This window comes from Bufo bufo, chromosome 7, assembly GCF_905171765.1.
Source record: "Bufo bufo chromosome 7, aBufBuf1.1, whole genome shotgun sequence".
Classification (NCBI taxonomy): Eukaryota; Metazoa; Chordata; class Amphibia; order Anura; family Bufonidae; genus Bufo; species Bufo bufo.
In genome coordinates, this window is record NC_053395.1 from 163,179,822 (window position 1) to 163,205,291 (window position 25,470).

At 45.4% G+C, this 25,470-nt stretch overlaps 1 protein-coding gene across 1 annotated transcript in view; it reads left to right on the forward strand.

Annotated features, from left to right (window-relative positions):
• The window catches only part of LOC121008804 (putative methyltransferase DDB_G0268948), a 36,935-nt gene extending 12,741 nt beyond the window's left edge, over positions 1–24,194 (forward strand). The window contains exons 3-5 of the mRNA XM_040441498.1: positions 23,742–23,905; positions 23,998–24,109; positions 24,156–24,194. Of these exons, the coding sequence (XP_040297432.1) occupies positions 23,742–23,905; positions 23,998–24,109; positions 24,156–24,194 (315 nt within the window). The remainder of the gene's footprint in view (positions 1–23,741; positions 23,906–23,997; positions 24,110–24,155) is intronic.
• Positions 24,195–25,470: the final 1,276 nt, after the last annotated feature.

A 25,470-nucleotide genomic window follows, 5' to 3' on the forward strand; every position in this document is an offset into this window, starting at 1 on the left:
CAGTATAGCTTATGTGTATACAGCTAGACCTGCCAATAACCTTAATACAGTTCCTATGTTTGTGTTAAAGACAAAAGCAGAGTTATTTACTGTGACATCATGTTATGGATGTCACATAACTGTTATACTTTGTTCACAGAAGCAGAAAAATATAAGCCTTTAAAATTAATTTTGTAATGTAAGCTCAGTGACACAGTAGAAACAAAGTATAGGGTTAATCTGTTGTTGCTGGGCAAAAGTCTAGACTAATCACAGCCAGCTTCTCGCACAGCAAGAGTTTTCACAATCACAACCAGCCTCACACACCTCTCCTGCTGCTAGAATTATTATTCACCAGACAGGAGCTGAAGAGACATTCACTCCACTGAGAGCTGAGTTTTATGGGAACAAGAGGCCTATATAGGTATTTAAAACAGTTGTATAATGTTCATATTGTTAGTTAGTATTGGGATTAGAACTGTATACTGAACCAGTTATGTTATGATTGCTTACAGTTCCACCAAACTACACTTGCAACCATATAATTGCAAATACAAATTGAAGCTACAAATTGCAAGCATTCAGATTCCATATTGACAATCCAAATTGCACACAACTAGGGTTGAGCGAACCCAAACTGTAAAGTTCGGGTTTGTACCGAACTTTAGGATTTTTGGACGCCGAACCTTTCCGTTAAAGTTCGGGTTCGGCGCTTTCTTAACTCTTTTTGAAAGGCTGCACAGCAGCCAATCAACAAGCTTCATACTACTTGCCCCAAGAGGCCATCACAGCCATGCCTACTAATGGCATGGCTGTGATTGGCCAGAGCAGCATGTGACCCAGACTCTATATAAGCTTGAGTCGCGTAGCGCTGCACATCACTCTGCTGTTACTAGTGTAGGGAAAGGATGCTGCTGGACTTGTGATTTCAGGGAGAGAATCTAACTCGGCGATATACCTAGAAAGTTGTGTGGGTGCAAGGCACGATGGTTTTACCCTGCCCTGAGGCCATTGACCAAAAAAAATAACTTTTATAATTCTGTTAGTTAGGTGGGTGGCGGCGGCCATTTTATGCATGCTCACCAGCACTGCATCTGAGCTTTTGGGACATTGCAAATCACTTTTTTTTTTTTGCAAACTACAACATCTGTATTAGTCAGTGTGCAATTTAAGCTAGAAATACACCCATCATTTTCTGGGGTTTGAAAAACACACTTTTTTGACAAACACTATTTTCAGGCCTTGCAGCATCAGCACGTGTGAAATTACAGGCTTATACACTGCTGTCAAATTCAGTTGTTAAACAAACACTCGTTTGGGCATAAAAAAATGTAGTTGGCAACATTTGATGCAGCCGTCATTGTGAGATACACCCTTAATACATTTGGGTTACATTCAGACATTTTAAATACCGCCATTTGGTGCACCAATATTGAATTCGGGCATACAGTGGTTCAGACCGTGTGAGATACAGCCTCTACATACAGGGGTTTGAATCAGGGATTGGAAATACAGCCATTTGAAATACAGCCATTTTGGGCAAAGATAGATATACTTAAGGCCTTCACTGGTTCAGGCCCTGTGAGATACTCCCTTTACATACTGTTGTTCTATTCTACTATTAATTAAACAACCATTTAGGGCAAAATCCTAAATTTGAAAAATGAGGAGAGCGTCAAATAAGGGACGTGGCCCAGGTCGTGGTGGAGCTACTTTTGCAGGGAGGACGTGGTCTATTTGTGCCAGCTACACGCACAAGTAAAACCCCTTCCTCAGGTGCGAGTAGGCGACAAAACCTGCAGCGGTATTTGGTCAGGCCTAATGCTGCTCTACGAATGGTGAGGCCTGAACAAGTACAGGCGATAGATTGGGTTGCAGACAGTGGATCCAGTTCCTTCACATTGTCTCCCACCCAGTCTCCTGCTGAAAGACCACAGTTGTAACCTGCAGCCGATGTCCATCAGTCTTTCACCTCACCCCCTTGCAAATCAACCAAGCAGTCTGAGCCCCAAGTCATGCAGCAGTCTCTTCTGCTTTTTGATGACTGTTAGCAGGGTTTCCCAGGGCCATCCACCTAGCCCTGCCCCAGAAGTGGAAGAGATTGAGTGCACCGATGCCCAACCACTTATCTTTCAAGATGAGTACATGGGAGGACCATCGCAGCACGTCTCGGATGATGACGAAACACAGGTGCCAACTGCCGTGGTCACACAGAGCCACCAGCACAGCAGAAGAGGGAGCAGGGTGCAAAACCGGAGCAGCTGTCTTATAGACAGTACGCCTCCTACTGCCCACCGCAGCAAGGGACCGAGCACACCAAAGCCAGCTCCAAGGAGTTCCCTGGCGTGGCAGTTCTTCAGACAATGTGCTGATGACAAGACACAAGTGGTTTGCACGCTGTGCAATCAGAGCCTGAAGCGAGGCATAAACGTTCTCAACCTCAGCAGAACCTGCATGACCAGGCATTTAAGTGCAAAGCATGAGCTGCAGTGGAATAGACACCTCCAAAAACCAAGAAAGGTCTCTGGCTCCTCCTGCTTCCTCTTCTGCTGCAGTCGCGGCCTCTTCATCCACCTCTGGAGTGACAGTGCCACCTGGCTCCCCGCAAACAGAGGATCTGCCAGTAACACCAACACCTGGGTCACCAAGCATCTCCACAATGTCCCACGGAAGCGTTCAGCTCTCCATATCCCAAACGCTGGAGAGGAAGAGGAAGTACCCCCCTACCCAGTCGCGATCCCTGGCCCTGAATGCCAGCATTTCTAAATTGCTTGCCTTTGAAATGCTGTCATTCCGTCTGGTGGAGACGGATAGTTTAAAAGGCCTTGTGGCTGTTCCACAGTACGTCGTGCCCAGCCGCCACTACCTTTCAAGGCGAGCCATCCCTTCCCTTCACAACCAAGTAGGGGACAAAATCAGGTGTGCACTGCGCAACGCCATCTGTGGCAAGGTGCACCTGACTACGGATACGTGGACCAGTAAGCACGGTCTGGGACATTAGATCTCCATAAAGGCACACTGGTTAAATGCAGTGGCGGCTGGGCCTGAGGCGGATAACAGTTTGGCGCATGTCCTTCCACCACCAAGGATTGCAGGGCGCTTCAGTTTGCCTCCTGTTGCTTTCTCCTCCTACTCTGCTTCCTCATCCTCTACCAGCTCCTCATCCGGTCAGCGTAACACCTTCAGCACAGCCAGGGGTAAACAACAGCAGGCAGTTTTAAAACGTATCTGTTTGGGGGACAAACCCCATACCGCGCAGGAGCTGTGGTATGGGCCTTGAACAACAGACCGATGAGTGGTTTGTGCCAGTCAGCCTCAAGCCCGGCCTGGTGGTGTGCGATAATGCGCGAAATCTCGTAGAAGCTCTGGGACTAGCCGGTTTGACGCACATCCCTTGCCTGGCGCATGTGCTGATTTTGCAGAGATTCCTTAAAAATTACCCCGACATGTCAGAGCTGCTGCATAAAGTGCGGACCGTCTGTGCGCGCTTTCGGCGTTCTCACCCTGCTGCTGCTCGCCTGTCAGCGCTGCAGCGTAACTTCGGCCTTTCCGCTCACCGCCTCATATGCGACGTGCCCACAAGGTGGAACTCCACCTTGCACATGCTGGCCAGACTGTGTGAGCAGCAGCAGGCGATAGTGGAGTTTCAGCTGCAGCATGCACGGGTGAGTCGCTGGCGGAATAGCACCACTTCACCACCAATGACTGGGCCTCCATGCGAGACCTGTGTTCCTTGTTGCGCTGTTTCGAGTACTCTACCAACATGGCCAGTGCCGATAATGCCGTTCTCGGCGTTACTATCCCACGTTTATGCCTCCTTGAAAAAGTGCTCCTGGCGATGATAGAAGAGGATGTGGCACAGGAGGAGGAAGAGGGATCATTTCGTAGGATTTCAGGCCTGTCATTCCCAAGTGGTTCCGAGGGTGGGTTCCTGCACCCACAAACCCAAGGTACACAATTGTCCAGCCAGGGCACTGTTCTGGAGGATGAGGAGGTGGAGAATGAGGAGGAGATGCAGGAGGAGGAACCATGTTCACAGCAGGGTGGCACCCAGACCAGCTCATGGCCATCACTGGTGCGTGGATGGGAGGATACAGAGGACACAGATGATACACCTCCCACAGAGGACAGCTTTTCATTGTCTCTGGGCAGCCTGGCACACATGAGCGATTACATGCTGCAGTGTCTCTGCAACGACCGCCGAGTTGCCCATTCTAACTTGTGCTGATTACTGGGTGGCCACGATCCTGGATCCACGTTACAAGGACAACGTACCATCCTTAATTCCATCACTGGAGCGTATACCGGCACTAAGCAGCCATTGTTATACTGCAGCTCAATTGCTCATTGTTTGTAATTTGGATATTTCACACACTTTTGGAGTGTACCTTTTTTTTTAATTTTACAAAATTTTATTAAAGCCAACACAGGTTTTTGGTTATCTCGTCCTCCTCCACCGCCGCTTCCACCTACTCCGCTGCGTCCACCGCCTCCTCAAACTCCTACTCCATATGTAACTCCACCTCCATAAATCCATTTTATTTTGTACGGGTTTTATTTTATATCATTTCACTACTTTGTCATTAAAATTTTTGGATGAAATTCACCAATTTTTGGGTGTAATATACCCCTCCTCTACCTAGTTGACAGCTTAATAAATTTAAAAAAAATTGCTGTTACATTCTTGGGTTGACATTATACAATTTTTAGACGTGAATAAACACCTATACATAGGTGACAGGGAATAAAATTTTTATAAATTATTCAGTAATTAATGTGCACCACATCCTTACATTCAATGCTTTAAACTTTGAAAAGTTGTCACCCTTTTATGCTTTAATAATTTCTCCCATATTTCAACTCTAATTTCAAATCTGAAAAAATGAATCCTCCCTTGGATGTGGTCTTTCTCATGCTCCCTCTCTGGCCTGGAACCCTGATTGCCTGCCACCCATGATCACCATGGTAGGTGCATAAAAGAACATCGAAAGTTGTTAGAGCAGATATCAAATTGGATTGTGAACATCACTGGGACGTGCGACATGATGGGGCAGTAAGTGTGCACACACCTACACGAACGGACTGACAGGGGTCAGCCCCTGCAACTTCTGGGTCTCCAAATTGGGCAAATGGCTTGAGCTTGCCCTTTACCCCTTGGAGGCGCTGGCCTGCCCTGCAGCCAGTGTATTATCTGAATGTGTGTTTAGCATGACTGGAGGGGGTTATCACAGGTTATATTTCCCAATGTTTTGGGGTGTACCCTTATTTAAAAAAATTTAAAACCAAAAAAGTGTAGGCTACCTCCTCCTCCACCACCTCCTCAACCTCCTACTCCATATGGACCATGCTCTTAACCACATTTTGATGCTATTTGCAGCCCACTTAGTGCTCAAAAGTTCGGGGTCAAGTTCGGGTCCCGAACTTTAACTTTTTTTTTCCGAAGTTCAGTCGAACCCTGAACAACCAGGTGTCCGCTCAACCATACTAGATCATACTCAACCATTCTGCAAAAAGTTACTGCATACTGCAAGTGAACTATTAGTTAGACCTCAGATATACCTCTCGGAGAGATCATAAAGTGCTTAAATAACTTAAAGTGAGAGTAAAGATATTTAACCCCTTAGAGACGCATGATGTACCGGTACGTCATGGGTTTAAACTGCGATTGCAGCGGGGGTTAATCGTAACAGGATGCCCGCTGAAATCATTCAGTGGGCATCCTGTCACAACGCCGGGGGGGGGGGAGGTCATGTATCAATTCAGACCTGCGGTTTGCGGCTTTTTACCTAGTGCGGCGGCTGTGGTCGGCAGTGCCATCGGGTCCCCATGCGGCTGTAGGGGGGACCCGATTTCACCGGAAGGCAGCGTGATGCCTTCCTTCGACATCGCGCTGCCTTCCATGCTGAGCCTGTGAGATCCAGCCCCCCGGAAGCTGTATGAGTAATACAGCCAATGCATTTCAATACAGAAGTCCAAAAGTGGGACAAAAAATAAAGTGAAGAAAAAGTTGAAAAGAGTTTCCCCCCCCCCCCCCCAAAAAAAAATTAAAGTTTCAAGTAAAAATGAACAAAAACTTCATTTTCCCCAAATAAAGTTAAAAAAAATTGGTTAAAAATAGGGGGGAAAAAAGTATACATATTGGGTATCTCCGCGTCCGTATCGACTGACTCTATAACCATATGACCTAACCACTCAGATGAACACCGTAAAAAATAAAAAATAAAAAATATGCTAAATAAACAATTTTTTTGTCACATTACATCACAAAAAGTACAACAGCAAGCGATCAAAAAGGCGTTTGCCCACCAAAATAGTACCAATCTAACGTCACCTCATCCCGCAAAAAATGAGCCCGCTACCTGAGACAATCGCCCAAAAAATAAAAAATCTATGGCTCAGAATATGGAGACACTGAAACATCATTATTTTTGGTTTCAAAAATTATATTGTGTAAAACTTATATAAATAAAAAAAAGTATACATATTAGGTACAGCCACGTCCGTATCGACTGGCTCTATAAAAATATCACATGACCTAGCCCCTCAGATGAACACCGTAAAAAAAATTAAATAAAAACTTTGCTAAATAATTTTCGGTCACCTTACATCACAAAAAGTGTAATAGCAAGCTATCAGTCACACGCACCCCAAAATAGTGGCAATAAAACAATCATCTCATCCCACAAAAAAACATACCTTACCCAATGTAATTGCCCAAAAACTGAAAAAATTATGGCTCTCAGACTATGGAAACACAAACATGATTTTTATTTTTTTGTGCTTCAAAAATGAAATCATTGTGTAAAACTTACATAAATAAAAAAGTATACATAATAGGTATCGCCGCATCCGTGACAACCTGGTCTATAAAAATATTACATGATCTAACCTGTCAGATGAATGTTGTAAAGGACAAAAAATTAAAACTGTGCCAAAACAGCTATTTCTTGTTATCTTGCCTCACAAAAAGTGTAATATAGAGCAACCAAAAATCATATGTACCCTAAACTAGTACCAACAATACTGCCACCCTATCCCATAGTTTCTAAAATGGGGCCTCTTTTTTGGAGTTTCTACTCCTAGGGTTGCATCAGGGGGGTTTCAAATGGGACATGGTGTCAAAAAACCAGTCCAGCAAAACCTGCCTACCAAAAACCGTATGGCATTCCTTTCCTTCTGCGCCCTGCCGTGTGCCCGTACAGAGGTTTACAACCACATATTGGGTGTTTCTGTAAACTACAGAATCGGGGCCATAAATATTGAGTTTTGTTTGGCTGTTAACCCTTGCTTGTAACTGGAAAAAAATTATTAAAATGGAAAATCTGCCAAAAAAGTGAAATTTTGAAATTGTATCTCTATTTTCCATTAATTCTTGTGGAACACCTAAAGGGTTAACAAAGTTTGTAAAATCTGTTTTGAATACCTTGAGGGGTGTAGTTTATAGAATGTGGTCAGTTTTGGGTGGTTTCTATTATGTAAGCCTCACAAAGTGACTTCTGACCTGAACTGGTCCCTAAAAATTGGGTTTTTGAAAATTTCAGAAATTTCAAGATTTGCTTCTAAGCCTTGTAACATCCCAAAAAAATACAATATCATTCCCAAAATGATCCAAACATGAAGTAGACATATAGGGAATGTGAAGTAATACATTTTTTGGAGGTATTACTATGTATTATAGAAGTAGAGAAATTGAAACTTGGAAATTTGCAATTTTTTACTAATTTTGGGTAAATTTGGCATTTTATAAATAAAAATGAATTTTATTGACTTCATTTTGCCAGTGTCATGAAGTACAATATGTGACGAAAAAACTATCTCAGAATGGCCTGGATAAGTCAGTGTTTTAAAGTTATCAGCACTTAGTGACACTGGTCAGATTTGCAAAAAATCCTTAAGGTGAAATAGGGCTGAGTCCTTAAGGGTTTAAGAAAGAAATATATCCACCATTTTATGTTGAATGACAAGATTGAAAAGTTGAACCACCATCTTAATCATACTGCCATTTTGTGATATCTTTTCAACACATGTTTTGTACATGGACTATCTGCTGCGGAGGCGGCAGTGTTATATATGAAGAAAAGTTGAAGTTAATAAAGAAGTTATTTGGTGGGCTCTTTAAACCTACTGTTTCCATAGAACGGCGCTAGAGGAATTAAAGAGTAATACAGTCTGTTTAGACTAAAAATCAAAGATATCAAGATTCTTCTAATGCCACAGTGCAAAATGTACTTCATAGTGCTGCGGCTGCCACATATATAGCACCCGATGATGCGGGTTCAGCTCATTGTGAGTCAGGGAGAGCTGTGCTTAGGAAGGGACAGATAGTGTAGGGAGATTGTGATTGCAATATATTCCAGTGAATAACGTTTCAAAGACCCAAAAGTCCTTTTAAGGACTATTGTGTGTGTGGTGGCAGCAATTTAATTGTGCAAAGTAGTACTCTTATTTATTTTATTTGTTTTATACTTTGCGAAATAGCGATTCTTTTGCTATATAGGTGTCTGCAGTCACTTATGACATCAGTGCAGCAATACCTTCTCTGGGCCTAAAATAGTGTCCGTATTCTGTGGTGGTCTGTGACATATACTGTTCTGCATCCGAAAACGGTCTTTAGCGTACAGTAATAAAATCTGTGCCACATCTAGTGACAAAACCATTAATATGAAGAAGACTAGCACTAAGGGACGGGGAAGTGGGCGTGATGCTGATGGTCAGAGTCCATGGCCCTGGGCGCAATGAAACTGTGCCTGCTGCTAGTGCACCAAAAAAAGTTATAAAACTGTACCGAGCTTCATGTCCAACTTAGCTGGGCGGCGCAGGACAACACTGTCCAAGTTGGACCAGTGCGAACAGTTGGTTGGATTGCTGAAGATAATGCTTCCAGTCGGTTAAGCACTTCCCTCTCTTCCACCAAATCCAGTCTCTGTAACCAAGAGTCTGGTCAACCGAATCCTCACTCTGATCATCCCTCCTCCCACCATGGAGAGGCTTTCCAAACAAGTGATCCCACACGCGGATATTCCGAGGAGCTCTATCCATCGCCACTATTACATTTGGCCCTCACGCCCAGCAAGCTTGAAGAGGGACCTGAGAGATTGTGCCCTGATTCCCAACCTGTTGAGCCTTCACAGTCTCAAGAAGATGACGGTGGTGAATGTCAATCAGTTCACGAGGTGGATAATTATGAGACAGTTGTCAATCACTTAGATTGTGGTTCGGTCAAGTCAGGAGGATAAGCAGAGTCAGGAAGTGGAAGAGAAGGTGGTTGACGATGAGGTCCCAACATGGGAAGGTGAAAAGCCTAGCAGGGACAGCAGTACAGAGGTGGGGGATCCGCAGCACCGCAACAGGCTGGAAGAGGCAGTGAAGTTGCAAAAGGGAGAAGTGCAGACAAGAGTGGTAGTTTACAACCTGTGCTGTACTAAAATGAGCAGGGGTGTGAACACTAGCAACCTCACCACCACCAGCATGATCTTCCACATGGCTTCCAAGTACCCTAACAAGTGGGCCGAACGCCTGGGTCCACAAACTGGGTCTGCAGGTCACACCACTGCCTCCTCTTCCCCTGTGTTAGACACTGCTGGCCAATCCCCTGTCGAAGGTGCACGCCTGGATGCCACTCGCCCTGCACCTGGACCTTTGCATGAATCATCAAAAACATCCACTTCCCTGTCCCAACGCAGCATCCAAATGTCCATAACAGTCATTTGAACGCAAGCGCATATACCCAATTTTCTAAATTACTGGCCCTTGAAATGTTGCCATTTAGGCTTGTGGACACTGAGGCCTTCCGTAGCCTGATGTTGGCGGCCATCCCTCGGTATGTAGTCCCCAGCCGCCACTATTTTTCAGTGTGCAATGCCCACCTTACACCAGCATGTGTCCCAGAACATCACCCATGACCTGACCAACAGTTACTGGGAAGGTCCACTTAACAATGGACAAGTGCTGGATGCCAGGGATGCTACATTTCCCTGACCGCACACTGGGTGAATGTTGTGGAGGCCAGGAGTGAGTCGTACCCTGGGATGGCCCAGGTGCTACCCACGCCCAGGATTGCTGGCCCTACGTCCATCAGAGTCTCCACCAGCAGCTTTGTTACTGGCTCCAACCCCCATTTCTACTCCTCCACTGCCTCCTCCTCCACTTCTTCCAGCAGCAGTCAGCCATCAGTTGCTAGCTGGAAGCAGTGTAGCACTGCTGTGGGTAAGCGTCAACAGGACGTGCTGAAGCTGATCTGCTTGGGGGACAAATGGCACACCGCCGCAGAGCTGTGGCTCTCTCCACTCAACCTACAACCAGGCATGGCTGTGTCTGACTGGCCGTAACTTGGTGGAACTCAGCAACCTGACACACATCCCATGCCTAGCCCATGTCTTAAACTTAGTTGTTCAGCTGTTTATCAAAACCTATCCAATTTGCCAGAGCTACTAGTGAAGGCGCGCAGCGTGTGTGCCCATTTCCGCAAGTCGTTCACAGCTTCAGCCGGTCTGTCAACTCTGTAGGAGCACTTGCGGCTTCCAGCTCAGACTGTTGTGCGACATGAGCACGCGCTGGAACTCTATGTTCCACATGTTGGTCAGGCTTGGTGAGCAGCAGAGGGCAGTAGTGGAATACCAGCTGCAACATGGTCGTAGCCTTTCAAATCAACTGCCATTATTCACAAGTGAGGAGTGGGCATTGATGCCAGGCCTGAGGTTTTAAAAAAACTTTGAATCTACACAGATGGTTAGTGGCGGTAACGCGATTATCAGTGTAACCATCACACTGCTGTCTATTCAAACGATCACTGCTCACAATTAAGGACTGAATGTGGCAGACGAGGAAATGGGGGAGGACATTACACAGGGTGATAGCCAGCCCACCCTCAGTTCGTCTTCTCAGCGCGAATTGGACCATGAGGAGGAGGAGATGGAGACAGTTACCTCTGCTATAGAGTGTAGTAACCATGGAACTTTAATTCCATCTGTTCAGTGTGGTTGGGCAGAAGGAGGATTAGGAGATGGAGTCATCCTGATGTCGACATTGACGTCTTGACTGTTGGTACTCTGGCATACATGGCTGACTTAATGTTGGGCTGCCTTTCCAGCAACCCTTGCGTTGTACGCATTTTAGATAACACGGATTACTGGGTGTTCACCCTTTTCGACCCCTGCAACAAAGAACTTCTCATTTCTCATTCCTGTTGTGGATTGAACAAGTAAAATGGTGCAATACCAGAAGGTACTTGAGATTGCTACAAAATTTTCCATCTGACAACGTGGCCGGCAGTCCGTACTTCCTCGGTTGCCTAAGGAAGTACGGCAGAGTCCGTACTTCCTTAGGCAACCGAGGAAAGGCGATAAGGGGAACACACAACAGTTCCAACAAAGGCAAGGCAAAACCCTCCAAGGCATGGGACACTTTCATGACACCTTGCCAGAAACCTCACCCTGAAGCGTGGCCTAGTGGTACAAGGAGGGGAAAGTTTTGGAAGATGGTGAAGGAATACATAGAAGACTGTCAGCGTCCTAAGTGATCCCTCAGTGCCTTACAACTACTGGGTGTCCAAGCTGGACACGTGGCACGAACTTGCGCTCTACGCCTTGGAGGTGCTGGCCTGCCCTGCGGCCAGCGTTTTGTCTGAGGGTGTATTTAGTGCTGCTGGCATTAACAGATAAGCGTTTCATTTATAATGTACTCAATCTACTGTAGTGTATTCCCATGCACCTTTTACACCACAAAGAGTATATGGTTGAATCTTGTCTCTTCCTCTCACACTTTTTTTTATTTTTAGGGTCAGCTGAACAGCATGCACTTGCATATAATGTTTTAGAGGGTCATCTCAGCAGCAGGTCCTCACCTACAAGTCCAGTCTCAGTAGCCAAGAGTCTGGTCAACACAATCCTCACCATGATGGCACACTAGGTGAACGTTGTGAAGGCCGGGAGCAAATTGGCTGCTGGCACCAGACTTGCCCTCCACTAGATCCTCATTTACAGAAAGTGTACTCATTCCAATAACTAAGCCGCTTAGGAGGGCTGTATTGTCACTACTAGAGTTGAGCGGACACCTGGATGTTGTGGTTCGGCTGAACTTCACAAAAAAGTTTGCGTTCGGAACCCGAACTTGACACTGAACTCCATTGAAGTCAATGGGGACCCGGACTTTTGAGCACTAAAATGGCTCTAAAAATGTCACGCAAATGGCATCAAAATGTGCTTAAGAACATGGCAAGTGCTCTGCAAACAAATGTGGATAGGGAAATGACTTCAAATAACATACGTAAAAATTAAAACTAATCTTCTTGATCTAGGAGGATGAGGTCTATATATGGAGTAGGAGGTTGAGGAGGCGGTAGATGTGGAGGAGGTAGCCTACACTGCTTTTTATTTTTTATTTTATTTATTCATCTTTTTAAAATTCGGGTACACCCCAAAACATTGGGAAATATAACCTGTGATAACCCCCTCCAAGGCGTAAAAGGCAAGCTCAGGCCATGTGCCCAATTTAGAGACCCAGAAGTTGCAGGGGGCAGAAATATCAGTCAGTTCGTGTGGGCGTGTGCAAACATACTGCCCCACCATGTCGCACGTCCCCGTGATGTTCACAGTCCAATTGGATATCTGTTCTATCAACTTTCGAAGTTCTTTTCTGCTCCTACCATGTTGATCACGATTAGCGGCGAATCAGGGTTCCACCCCGGAGAGGGAGCGTGAGAGAGACCACATCCAAGGGAGATGAATGCATGAAATTTAATTGTGATCGAGCGGAAATGTGGGAGAAGCTATTAAAACTGAGGAATTGAAGGAAAGAAGGGGGCACGCGGCAATTATCCACTCCTGACTCGGGGAGGTAGTGACGATAAATAACAATACAGTACTCTTAAGATACTGTTTATTGGAATGATTAATAAAAAATTATAGGGAATGTCACTGTCTTATTTTGGATTTGGAGAAGTTAGCCAGGAGAGTCCCTGCTGCCGCTTTGACTCTAGATAACTTCTGCCTGATCACACATCCCTGTGACGTCCACCATCCATTTGGATATCTTCTCTATCAACTTTTGATGTTCTTTTCTGAGCCTACCATGTTGATCACGGTTATCGGCGAATCAGGGTTCCACACCGAGGAGGGATAGAGAGAGACCACATCTAAGGGAGATAAATGGATGAAATTTTACACTGCTCAAAAAAATAAAGGGAACACAAAAATAACACATCCTAGATCTTAATTAATTAAATATTCTTCTGAAATACTTTGTTCTTTACATAGTTGAATGTGCTGACAACAAAATCACACAAAAAAAAAAAATGGAAATCAAATTTTTTAACCCATGGAGGTCTGGATTTGGTGTCACCCTCAAAATTAAAGTGGAAAAACAAAATACAGGCTGATCCAACTTTGATGTAATGTCCTTAAAACAAGTCAAAATGAGGCTCAGTAGTGTGTGTGGCCTCCACGTGCCTGTATGACCTCCCTACAACGCCTTTGAATGCTCCTGATGAGGTGGCGGACGGTCTCCTGAGGGATCTCCTCCCAGACCTGGACTAAAGCATCTGCCAACTCCTGGACAGTCTGTGGTGCAACGAGACGTTGGTGGATAGAGCGAGACGTGATGTCCTAGATGTGCTCAATTGGATTCAGGTCTGGGGAACAGGCGGGCCAGTCCATAGCATCAATGCCTTCGTCTTGCAGGAACTGCTGACACACTCCAGCCACATGAGGTCTAGCATTGTCTTGCATTAGGAGGAACCCAGGGCCAACCGCACCAGCATATGGTCTCACAAGGGGTCTGAGGATCTCATCTCGGTACCTAATGGCAGTCAGGCTACCTCTGGCGAGCACATGGAGGGCTGTGCGGCCCTCCAAAGAAATGCCACCCCACACCATTACTGACCTAATGCCAAACCGGTCATGCTGGAGGATGTTGCAGGCAGCAGAACGTTCTCCACGGCGTCTCCAGACTCTGTCACGTCTGTCACATGTGCTCAGTGTGAACCTGCTTTCATCTGTGAAGATCACAGGGTGCCAGTGGCGAATTTGCCAATCTTGGTGTTTTCTGGCAAATGCCAAACGTCCTGCACGGTGTTGGGCTGTAAGCACAACCCTCACCTGTGGACGTTGGGCCCTCATATCACCCTCATGGAGTCTGTTTCTGTCTGTTTGAGCAGACACATGCACATTTGTGGCCTGCTGGAGGTCATTTTGCAGGGCTCTGGCAGTGCTCCTCCTGTTCCTCCTTGCACAAAGGCGGAGGTAGCGGTCCTGCTGCTGGGTTGTTGCCCTCCTACGGCCTCCTCCACGTCTCCTGATGTACTGGCCTGTCTCCTGGTAGCGCCTCCATGCTCTGGACACTACGCTGACAGACACAGCAAACCTTCTTGCCACAGCTCGCATTGATGTGCCATCCTGGATAAGCTGCACTACCTGAGCCACTTGTGTGGGTTGTAGACTCCGTCTCATGCTACCACTAGAGTGAAAGCACCGGCAGCAATCAAAAGTGACCAAAACATCAGCCAGGAAGCATAGGAACTGAGAAGTGGTCAGGTCACCACCTGCAGAACCACTCCTTTATTGGGGGTGTCTTGCTAATTGCCTATAATTTCCACCTGTTGTCTATCCCATTTGCACAACAGCATGTGAAATTGTCACTCAGTGTTGCTTCCTAAGTGGACAGTTTGATTTCACAGAAGTGTGATTGACTTGGAGTTACATTGTGTTGTTTAAGTGTTCCCTTTATTTTTTTGAGCAGTGTATTTTGATCGAGCGAAAATATGGGAAAAGTTATTGAAGCGCAATTGTGGGACAACTTTTTAAAGTTTAAGCATTGAATGAAAGGAGGCGGCGCGCATCAATTAACTACCTCAGCCCCCCTAGCTTAAACACCCTTAATGACCAGACCACTTTTTACACTTCTGCACTACACTACTTTCACCGTTTATTGCTTGGTCATGCAACTTACCACCCAAATGAATTTTACCTCCTTTTCTTCTCACTAATAGAGCTTTCATTTGGTGGTATTTCATTGCTGCTGACATTTTTACTTTTTTTGTTATTAATCGAAATGTAACTATTTATTTTATTTTATTTTTTTGCCAAAAAGACATTTTTCACTTTCAGGGAAAAAATGTGGGTGATTGAGTCAGCACAACCTGTATGTAGGTGCACATCACTATGGCGAAATACATATACAAACGCAAATTACAAATGTGATGGCACTCTGCAACCAGCACTCTGCCCTGCCTGGGCAGAGTGCTGGTTGCAGAGTGCTATCACATTTGTAATTTGCGTTTTGTATATGTATTTAGCCATAGTGATGTGCACCTACATACAGGTTGTGCTGACTCAATCACCCACATTTTTTCTTTGTAGTATATATTGGAGGCGTGGCGATCTCCATGGAGTCATGCACACCTGACCAGTCAATCTGCCCTGGAGGCTGGTTTTAAAGTCAGTATAAAACTGCATCTGCTTATATAGAACCTACCAGTAGCCATTTGGCTCCAGGAGAAGTATATGGTGGGCTCAGCGTGCATGTTGGTACTTGCATCCCTGGATCCGATGAAAGCTGTAATGGCACCGGACGGGGTTAAAAGCAGAGTGTGCTTGGCGTGCATGCTGACCTGCATTCCCTGGACTTTGTGTGGCTGTCATGGCCCATAGACAGGTAGGAACTAGTGTTGGGGACCGCTCAATAGAGGCGACCTTGACGTGGTGAGTGGCTTATTACGCTTTGGCCAAAATGTACACCAATGCCTCATCCAGCATAGAGGCAGGGCAGAGTGCTGGTTGCAGAGTGCTATCACATTTGTAATTTGCATTTTTCACTTTCAGTTGTAAAATTTTGCAAAAAAATAACATCCATATATAAATTTTTCTCTAAATTTATTGTTCTACATGTCTTTGATAAAAAAAAAATGTTCGGGTAAAAGTTATAGCGTTTACAAACTGGTACAAAAATGTGAATTTCCGCTTTTTGAAGCAGCTCTGACTTTCTGAGCACCTGTCATGTTTCCTGAGGTTCTACAATGGCCAGACAGTAAAAACGCCCCACAAATGACCCCATTTCGGAAAGTAGACACCCCAAGGTATTCGCTGATGGGCATAGTGAGTTCATAGAACTTTTAATTTTTTGTCACAAGTTAGCGGAAAATGTTTTTTTTTTTTTTCTTACAAAGTCTCATATTCCACTAACTTGTGACAAAAAATAAAAACTTCCATGAACTCACTATGCCCATCACGAAATACCTTGGTGTCTTCTTTCCAAAATGGGGTAATTTGTGGGGTAGTTATACTGCCCTGGCACTTTAGGGGCCCGAGTGCGTGAGCAGTAGTTTGAAATCAAAATGTGTAAAAAATGGCTGGTGAAATCCAAAAGGTGCTCTTTGGAATGTGGGCCCCTTTGCCCACCTAGGCTGCAAAAAAGTGTCACATGTGGTATCGCTGTACTCAGGAGAAGTTGGGCAATGTGTTTTGGGGTGTCTTTTTACATATACTCATGCTGGGTGAGAGAAATATCTCGGTAAAAGACGACAACTTTTCCCATTTTTTTTATACAAAGTTGGCATTTGACCAAGATATTTCTCACCCAGCATGGGTATATGTAAAATGACACCCCAAAACACATTGCCCAACTTCTCCTGAGTACGGCGATACCAGATGTGTGACACTTTTTTGCAGCCTAGATGCGCAAAGGGGCCCACATTCCTTTTATGAGGGCATTTTAGACATTTGGATCACAGACTTCTTCTCACGCTTTAGAAAGACACCCCAAGGTATTCAATGAGGGGCATGGCGAGTTCATAGAATTTTTTTTTTTTTTTTCTGGCACAAGTTAGCGGAAATTTTTTTTTTTCAATCTTTCATGGACTCGATATGCCCTTCACGGAATACCTTGGGGTGTCTTCTTTCCGAAATGGGGTCACATGTGGGGTATTTATACTGCCCTGGCATTTTAGGGGCCCTAAAGCGTGAGAAGAAGTCTGGAATATAAATGTCTAAAAATTTTTACACATTTGGATTCCGTGAGGGGTATGGTGAGTTCATGTGAGATTTTATTTTTTGACACAAGTTAGTGGAATATGAGACTAAGAAAAAAATAAAAAATTCCGCTAACTTGGGCCAAAAAAATGTCTGAATGGAGCCTTACAAGGGGGTGATCAATGACGGGGGTGATCAGGGAGTCTATATGGGGTGATCACCCCCCTATAAGGCTCCATTCAGATGTCCGTATGTGTTTTGCGGATCCGATCCATGTATCCGTGGATCCGTAAAAAACATACGGACGTTTGAATGGAGCCTTACAGGGGGGTGATCAATGACAAGGGGGTGATCAGGGAGTCTATATGGGGTGATCAGGGGTTAATAAGGGGTGCCTGTGTCCTCTGGTGGTCAATCCAAACAAAAGGGACCACCAGAGGACCAGGTAGCAGGTATATTAGACGCTGTTATCAAAACAGCGTCTAATATACCTGTTAGGGGTTAAAAAAAATCGCATCCCCAGCCTGCCAGCGAACAATTGCCGCTGGCAGGCTGGAGATCCACTCGCTAACCTTCCGATCCTGTGAACGCGCACGCCTGTGTGCGCGCGCGTTCACAGGAAATCTCGCGTCTCGCGAGATGACGCATATATGCGGGGCTGCCGCCTCCGGAAAGCGATCCTGCGTTAGGTGGTCCGGAGGCGGTTAAAGAGGAATTTTATTCCCTATCACCTATGCAGAGCAGGGGTTTATTCACGTCCAAAATTGTAAAATGTCAACCCAATAATGTAACAGACAAATTTGTGATTATTATTTTTTTTACCTGTCTACTAGGTATAGCAGTGGTATATCAGAGCCAAAAAATTGGTGAATCTCACCCGAAAATGTAGCAAAGTATTGAAATGACATAAAATAAAATATGTACAAATCAAAAAAAATATCTAATTTGAGGTGGAGGTCTATATGGAGGAGTTTGATGAAGCAGTGGATGTAGTGTTGGAGGAGGAGGTAGCCAACACTGGTTTTTGGTTTTAATTTTTTTATATATTTTTTTTATTAGGGTACACTCCAGTGTGTGAAATATCCAAAATACAAGAATGAGCAATTGCGCTGTAGTATAACAATGGCTGGTTAAGGCCGGTATACATGTCTATTCTGCACAAGGTACGGACAAGTGCCTGGTTCATTTTTATTGAACATGAGCTTGTCCACATTGGCTGTGGACAGACGGCTGCGCTTGTCTGACGCCCCCTGCCGTGCTAAACACACGTTCAGCTAATACACTGGCTGCAGGGCAGGCCAGCACCTCCAAGGCATAAAGGGCAAGCTCAGGCCACGTGACCAATTTGGAGACCCAAAGTTTAAGGGGGCAGACCCGTCATTCAGTAAGTGTAGGCATGTGCACACATACTGCTCCACCATGTTGGTGAAATGCTGCCTCCTGCTAAGACGTTCCATATCAGCTGGTGGTGCTGGTTGTTGCATGCTGACAAAGCTTTTCCACATTTCGGCCATGCTAACCCTGCCTTCTGAGATGCTGGCGGTGCCCCAGTTGCATTGGCGACCTCGTCCTCTGCCTTGGGGGCACAGTGGAAGCACAAGGCGATGTCAGGTGGGAATGCCACCAGCAGAGCGTCTACCAGCGTGCACTTGTACTCGCGCATCTTACGATCACGCTCCGTTGTCCTTGTAATGTGGATCCATCAGCGTGGCCACCCAGTAATCAGCACAAGTTAGAATGTGGGCAACTCGGCGGTCGTTGCGGAACACTGCAGCATGTAATCGCTCATGTGTGCCAGGCTGCCCAGAGGCAACAAAATGCTGACCTCTGTGGGAGGTTTATCTGTGTCCTCTGTATCCCCCCCCCCCCCAGCCATGCACCAGTGATGGCCATGAGCTGGTCTGGGTGGCACCCTGCTGTGAACAAGGTTCCTCCTCCTCCATCTCCTCCTCCTACTCATCCTCCACCTCGTCATCCTCCAGAACTGTGCCCTGGCTGGACAATTGTGTACCTGGTGTTTTGTGGGTGCAGGAACCCACCCTCAGAGTTACTTGTGAATGACTGGCTGGAAACCCTACAAAATGATTCCTTCCTCCTCCTCCTGTGCCCAATCCTCTTCCATTATCGCTAGCAGTGTGTAACGGATCCACTTCCGTTAATGGACGCTTCCCTTTTTTCAAGGAGGCATAAAAGTGGGATAGTTACGCTGAGAACGGCGTTATCGGCACTGGCCATGTTTGTGGAGTACTCGAAACAGCGCAACAAAGAACACAGGACTCGCATGGAGGCCCAGTCATTGGTGGTTAAGTGGTGCTGTTCCGCAGAGCGACTCACCCGTGCATGCTGCAGCTGAAACTCCACTGCTGCTCGCACAGTCTGGCCAGCATGTGTATGGTGGATTTCCACCTTGTGGGCACATCACATATGAGGCAGTGAGCGGGAAGGCCATAGTTGCGCTGCAGCGCTGACAGGTGAGCAGCAGCAGGGTGAGAACGCCGAAAGCGTGCACAGACGTCCCGCACTTTATGCAGCAGCTCTGACATATTGGGGTAATTTTTAAGGAACCTCTGCACCACCAAAATCAGCACACCCCCCCCACCCCTTTCATCCCCTCAGACCTCCCTACGTTATTGTCCCCCCCCTTCCTTTTTATTTGTTATTATGTGATATGCACTTTATCATACGACTGTACAACTTCAGATGCATTCGTGTTCTTATGCCTATATAGGCAAACAAAGATTGTACATCCTACTGCTGTAAAACCAATAAAAACAATTTTAAAACAAACAAAATCAGCACATGCGCCAGGCAAGTGATGTGCGTAAAACTGGCTAGTCCCAGAGCTTCTACGATATTTCGCCCATTATCGCACACTACCAGGCCGGGCTTGAGGCTGACTGGCACAAACCACTCCTGTCTGTTGTTCAAGGCCCGTCCACAGCTCCTGCGCGGTGTGGGGTTTGTCCCCCAAACAGATACGTTTTAAAACTGCCTGCTGTCGTTTACTCCTGGCTGTGCTGAAGTTGGTGAAGGTGTTACGCTGACCGGATGAAGATGCGAAGTAGGAGGAGGAAGCAACAGGAGGCAAACTGAAGCGCCCTGCAATCCTCAGTGGTGGAAGGACATGCGCTAAACTGCTATCCGCCTCAGGCACAGCCGCCACTGTATTTACCCAGTGTGCTGTTAGGGAGATATAACGTCCCTGACCGTGCTTACTGGTCCACATATCCATAGTGAGGTGCACCATGCCACAGATGGCGTTGCGCAGTGCACACCTGATTTTGCCCCCCACTTGGTTGTGCAGGGAAGGGATGGCTCGCCTGGAAAAGTAGTGGTGGCTGGGCATGACTTACTGTGGGACAGCCACCGCCATAAGGTTTTTAAAACTCTCCGTCTCCACCAGACGGAATGACAGCATTTCAAAAGCCATGAATTTTGAAATGCTGACATTCAGAGCCAGGGATCGCAGGTGGGTGGGGGGGTACTTTTCTCTTTCGCTCCAGTGTTTGGGAGATAGACAGCTGAATGCTTCCATGGGACATTGTGGAGATGCTTGGTGACCCAGGTGGTGGCGTTGCTGTCAGATCCTCTGTTTGCGGGGTGGCAGGTGCCACTGCCACTCCAGAGGGGGATAAAGAGGCTGAGACTGCAGCAGAAGAGGAAGCAGGAGGAGCCAGAGACCTTGTTTTTTTAGGTGTCTACTCCACATGCAGGTTGTCCTCAGGTTGAGAACGTTTATGCCTCGCTTCAGGCTCTGATTGCACAGCGTGTAAACAACTCGTGTCTTGTCAGCACATTTTCTGAAAAACTGCCATGCCAGGGAACTCCTTGGAGCTGGCTTTGGTGTACTCAGTCCCTTGGTGTGATGGGCAGTAGCAGGCATACTGTCTAGGGGACAGCCGCTCTGCATTTGCAACCTGCTACCTCTTTTGCTGCGCTGGTGGCTCTGTGCGACCCCTGCCTCTTCCTCTGAACTAGACAGGTCACTCGCATGACCTTGATTCCATGTGGGGTCGAGGACCTCATCGTCCTCCACATCATCTTCCACCCAGTCTTCACCCCTGCCCTCCTTGTAGGTCTACACACTGCAGAAAGCCACCGCAGTTAGCACCTGTGTTTCGTCATCATCCGAGACATGTTGGTCATCCCATGTACTCATCCTGAAACATAAGTGGTTGGGCATCGGTGCACTCAGCCCTGCCCCAGAAGTGGAAGAGATTATGTGCATGGCCCTGGGAAACCCTGCTAGCAGAGTCATCAAAAATCAGAAGAGACTGCTGCATGACTTGGGGCTCAGACTGCTTGGTTGATTTGCAAGGGGGTGAGATAAAAGACTGATGGCCATGGGCTGCAGGTCCCAACTCTGATCTTTGGGTGGCTGACAGTGCCTCCAGTTCCTTCACATTGTCTCCCACAGAGTCTACTATTCTGTACTTGTTCTGGCCTCACTATTTATAGAGCCGCATTCGGCCCTACCAAATAACACTGATGGTTCGGTCGCCTACTCGCACCTGAGGAAGGTAATTCACTTGTGCGTGTAGCTGGCACAGATCGACCACGTCCTCTCCCTGCAACAGGAGCTCCACCAACACCACGACTAGGGCCACGTCCCTTAATTGACGCTCTCCTCATTCTTTGCGTTCACCCACCAAACTAACAGATGGTTTATGTCAGGTGACAATGTAACCGCCAATAGTCAACAATTAAGTTCACTGACAGTAAGGCTGTGCCGGTGTCATAAAGAGGAAACCTTTCTTGATTCTCGCACAATAGTTTAACAGGCAAATTTTATACAATTACTTCACGGTCAGAAAAAATTATTTGTCAACCAACAATGTAACAGCAGTATTGGCTGGTTGTATTGGACTGTCAGAAATGCAGCAAGGGTCGCAAATGTAGCATCTAGCACAAAATGTTATTTATTTTTTAAAAACAACAATATAACACCAGTATTTAACGCTTGTATTGGACTGTAACAAATGCAGCAAAGGCTGGAAAGGTACTTTATGGAGAAAAAAATAATAATTTTCACTCAGTGATACAGATGGATTTACAGATTTTCTTTCACTATCACAAATGCAGTGCAGGGCGCAAATGTACTTTTAAGCAAAAAAATATAATTTGTCCCCCCAGAATCTAACAGATGGATTTACTTGGATTGTACTTTACAGAAACAAATGTGAATGTCAGCTCCTGGGTCCCTAAACTCAGACTGATTACCTATATTTTCCCTTCCCCTGGCACATATGCAGTGCAGGTGCACTTAAAAAATGGGTATATGTTGCCCACTGAACTAAAATAACAGGATTAAGATATTGTCCCTGGCACATAAGCAGTGCTGGTGCACTGAACTTGCACAAAATGGCCGCCGACGCCCACCTAACAGACGGATAAAACTTATTTTTCTGTGTCAGTGAGCTCAGGGCAGAGTACAAAAATGTTGCATTACACCCACACAAAAAATTGCTGTAGATCGCAGAGTTAACAAGTTCTGATATCAGATTCTTTCCTATTCTCTCCCTCACAGCAGCAGCATCCTATCCCTACACTAGTAAGAGCAGAGTGACGTACAGAGTGACTTATATAGATGCTGGGTCACATGCTGCACTGGCCAATCACAGCCATACCATTAGTAGGCATGGCTGTGATGGCTTCTAAGGGCACATGAGTTAAACGCTTGTTGATTGGCTGCTCTGCAGCCTTTTAAAAAGCGCCATTAAATCGCCGAACACCGAACTTTTACTGAAATGTTTCTTGGTCTGGTCCGGGGTAAAAAAATATAAAATCCTAAAGTTCGGTACGAACCCGAACTTTACAGTTCGGGTTCGCTCAACCCTAGCATGCATGTATGAAATGGTGCCTGCATGTATGCCAGTGTGTATGAAATATTGCCGGCATGTGTAGAAGTATGTGTGTAACAGAGTTCTGTTGCTGTATCTATGCACAGAGCTTGGTTCTGTTACCTTATCTAAGTACAGAGCTTGGTATTGTTATGGCATCTAAGTACTGAGCTTGAAGGGGGTTCTTAAGTTCTAATTTTTGAGGCCAAACTACAGGGATGCTGTTAAAGATTTTTTTTTTTTTTTTATCACTATTTGATCCAGCACCAATACTCTGTTCTCTCTGCCAGGCTGCAGCTGGGACATAATGTTTTTTGCCTTGGCTGCCGTAGTAAAATACCTGCGTACTGCACTTGACTGCTGTAACTAATCACTGGCCTCAGTGGTGTACAGCACCAAGGCCAGTGATTAGCTGCAGCGGTCATGTGCACTATTACAATACAGCTTCCTATATAAAGTATTATTTTAAAGGATTTTGATGCAAATCTGAAACCTTCCTTAAGTGTCAATATTTGTATGAAACTATAGGGTGGGCCCCTAGAGTCACTTCTACTGGTGGACCCTTGGCACCCCAGTCTGATACTGGGTGTACAGGACGTCACTGCTGCACCCAGGAAAGCAAACACTGATGGGGAGGATTCTAGGACAGTGCAGGGGCAAAAACTGAAATCGCTACTTTTGCATATACAGTAGTATTTACTGTTGCTGGCAAAGTGTTTTTTTTTTTTTAATATGATTTGGACAACCCCTTGAAATGTGTTATTTGCTAAATTGTGGCATGAGGTTAAGATAATAGATGGGATAAACTCAGCCTAGATAGTCTGAAGGTGAGCCGGATCATCCCGCATCAACAAATGTGATTAATCTGTTGTATTTTTTGACTACACGTGATTAGTAATACTGCCCTAATGGGTTTAGAAAAATTTCAGCTTTACAAAATATCCTCTTCCCTTCTCTACAGACAAATGAGCAGCCCCTTGGAATGCTGGTGGATGTTGGCTGTGGGACTGGACGCTACATTTTACCTCTAGCTCCTCACTTCGAGAAGGTCCTGGGAATAGACATTAGTGAATCCCAAATAAATTTGGCTAAACAAAGTACATCCGCAAACAATGTGTCATACATGTGAGTACTGAGCTGGAATTACTAGTACTGCTAATATGAGAGGATTAAATGGCCTCAGTCATACTGGGAATCTCTCTTCTGTCTGTCTATAGGGTGGCTTCAGCGGAGAACTTACCTGTGAAGAATGACTCTGTGGACCTGGTGCATGCCGGACTTGCTGCACATTTTTTTACAATAGATACGTTTCTCAGTGAGGCATTTCGAGTACTGAAGACAAATGGCTGCCTGGCTTTACATGGTTTTTATCCAGCCACTGAGATTGAATACAAGGATTTGTCACGTGATCTGAGCGCAGTAATGTCAGAGGTAACATGCTGATGAATATTAGTGATAACGCAGATATAATTTGTACATCTTTTTTGTGTATACTAGAATTCTGTGATGCTGTATTTGTATATGGAGTCAGGATTCTTGGGCCCATCAGAGCAATTAATTCTGAGGGTACATCCACCACCTATACAGAACATGTGTCCATATTTAATTGCAATCTGTTATCATAGGTTGTGCATTATATCAATAAGGTCTAACAGGTTATTTGTGAATGGCTCCAATGAGGTTTTATTGTAGATTTGGAGACCTGATATATTGTGTCAGGGCCTTGGCTCACTAAAGGATTGCGGGTCAGTCCAACCCTCATGAAAGTAATCATTATTTTAATTTTATTTTTTATTATGGATTTTATTTTTTGCAGGTATGGGATACTTTGCTCCAGCATATTCCAAAAAGCATAATACAGCACCCGTCTTGCCAGTACCAAAGTATATACGAGGCTATTCCACTAAAGGACAAGGAATTGTAAGTTTTTACATATTTAATGCAGAGATGAGTGAACCTTTTGTGATTCGGTTTGATTCAGGTTTGGCGATGTTTTCAAAGTTTGGTTTGGACCTGAATCGATTCTACCCAATCCAAAGTTGCTCCAATTGCCCTGAAAATTGTTCTATGGCTCCATCTAATCTCCTAGGACTTTTAGGAAAAGATGTTTAATTTTGTTTTTTAATTTTTGTATTTTTTTTTTCTCCCCTGCCTCCCTAAGCTCTTGAATGCAATGACAGCAATAGTAAATCATGTCTGAATGACTGACAGACATACATAGCTATGGGTAAATGCATGGTTGATGCTGTTAACAGCTTATTTAAACACACACTGCACCATCACATGTCCTTTATTGGGTGCAGATAATTAAAAACAACTACGGTGTTATGGGAAATTACATCTTAATGGGGGCAGAATGCCTGCCCATATGACACCCACAAGTGTTACTTGTCAGAAGAAAAAGTGGCTTGTTGGAAACCAAAAATTATGCGGTAATGGGGGCAGAATGCTTGCCTGTATCTATACTGTACATGCACAAGTGATAATTGTCAGAAGAAAGAGTGGCTCATTGTGTACCGTACAAGTTTAGGAAAATTCTCCCTGCAGGAGTACAGTGTAAATGTGGAAAGGGTAGGGTAATCGTGGCATGTTGCTGCAACAGTAGACTCTCAGACTTCAGTGGTCAAAAGTGCAAATGGGGTTTTATTTTTCATCCAGCACAACACAACACAGGTTCTAAGTTAACTGTC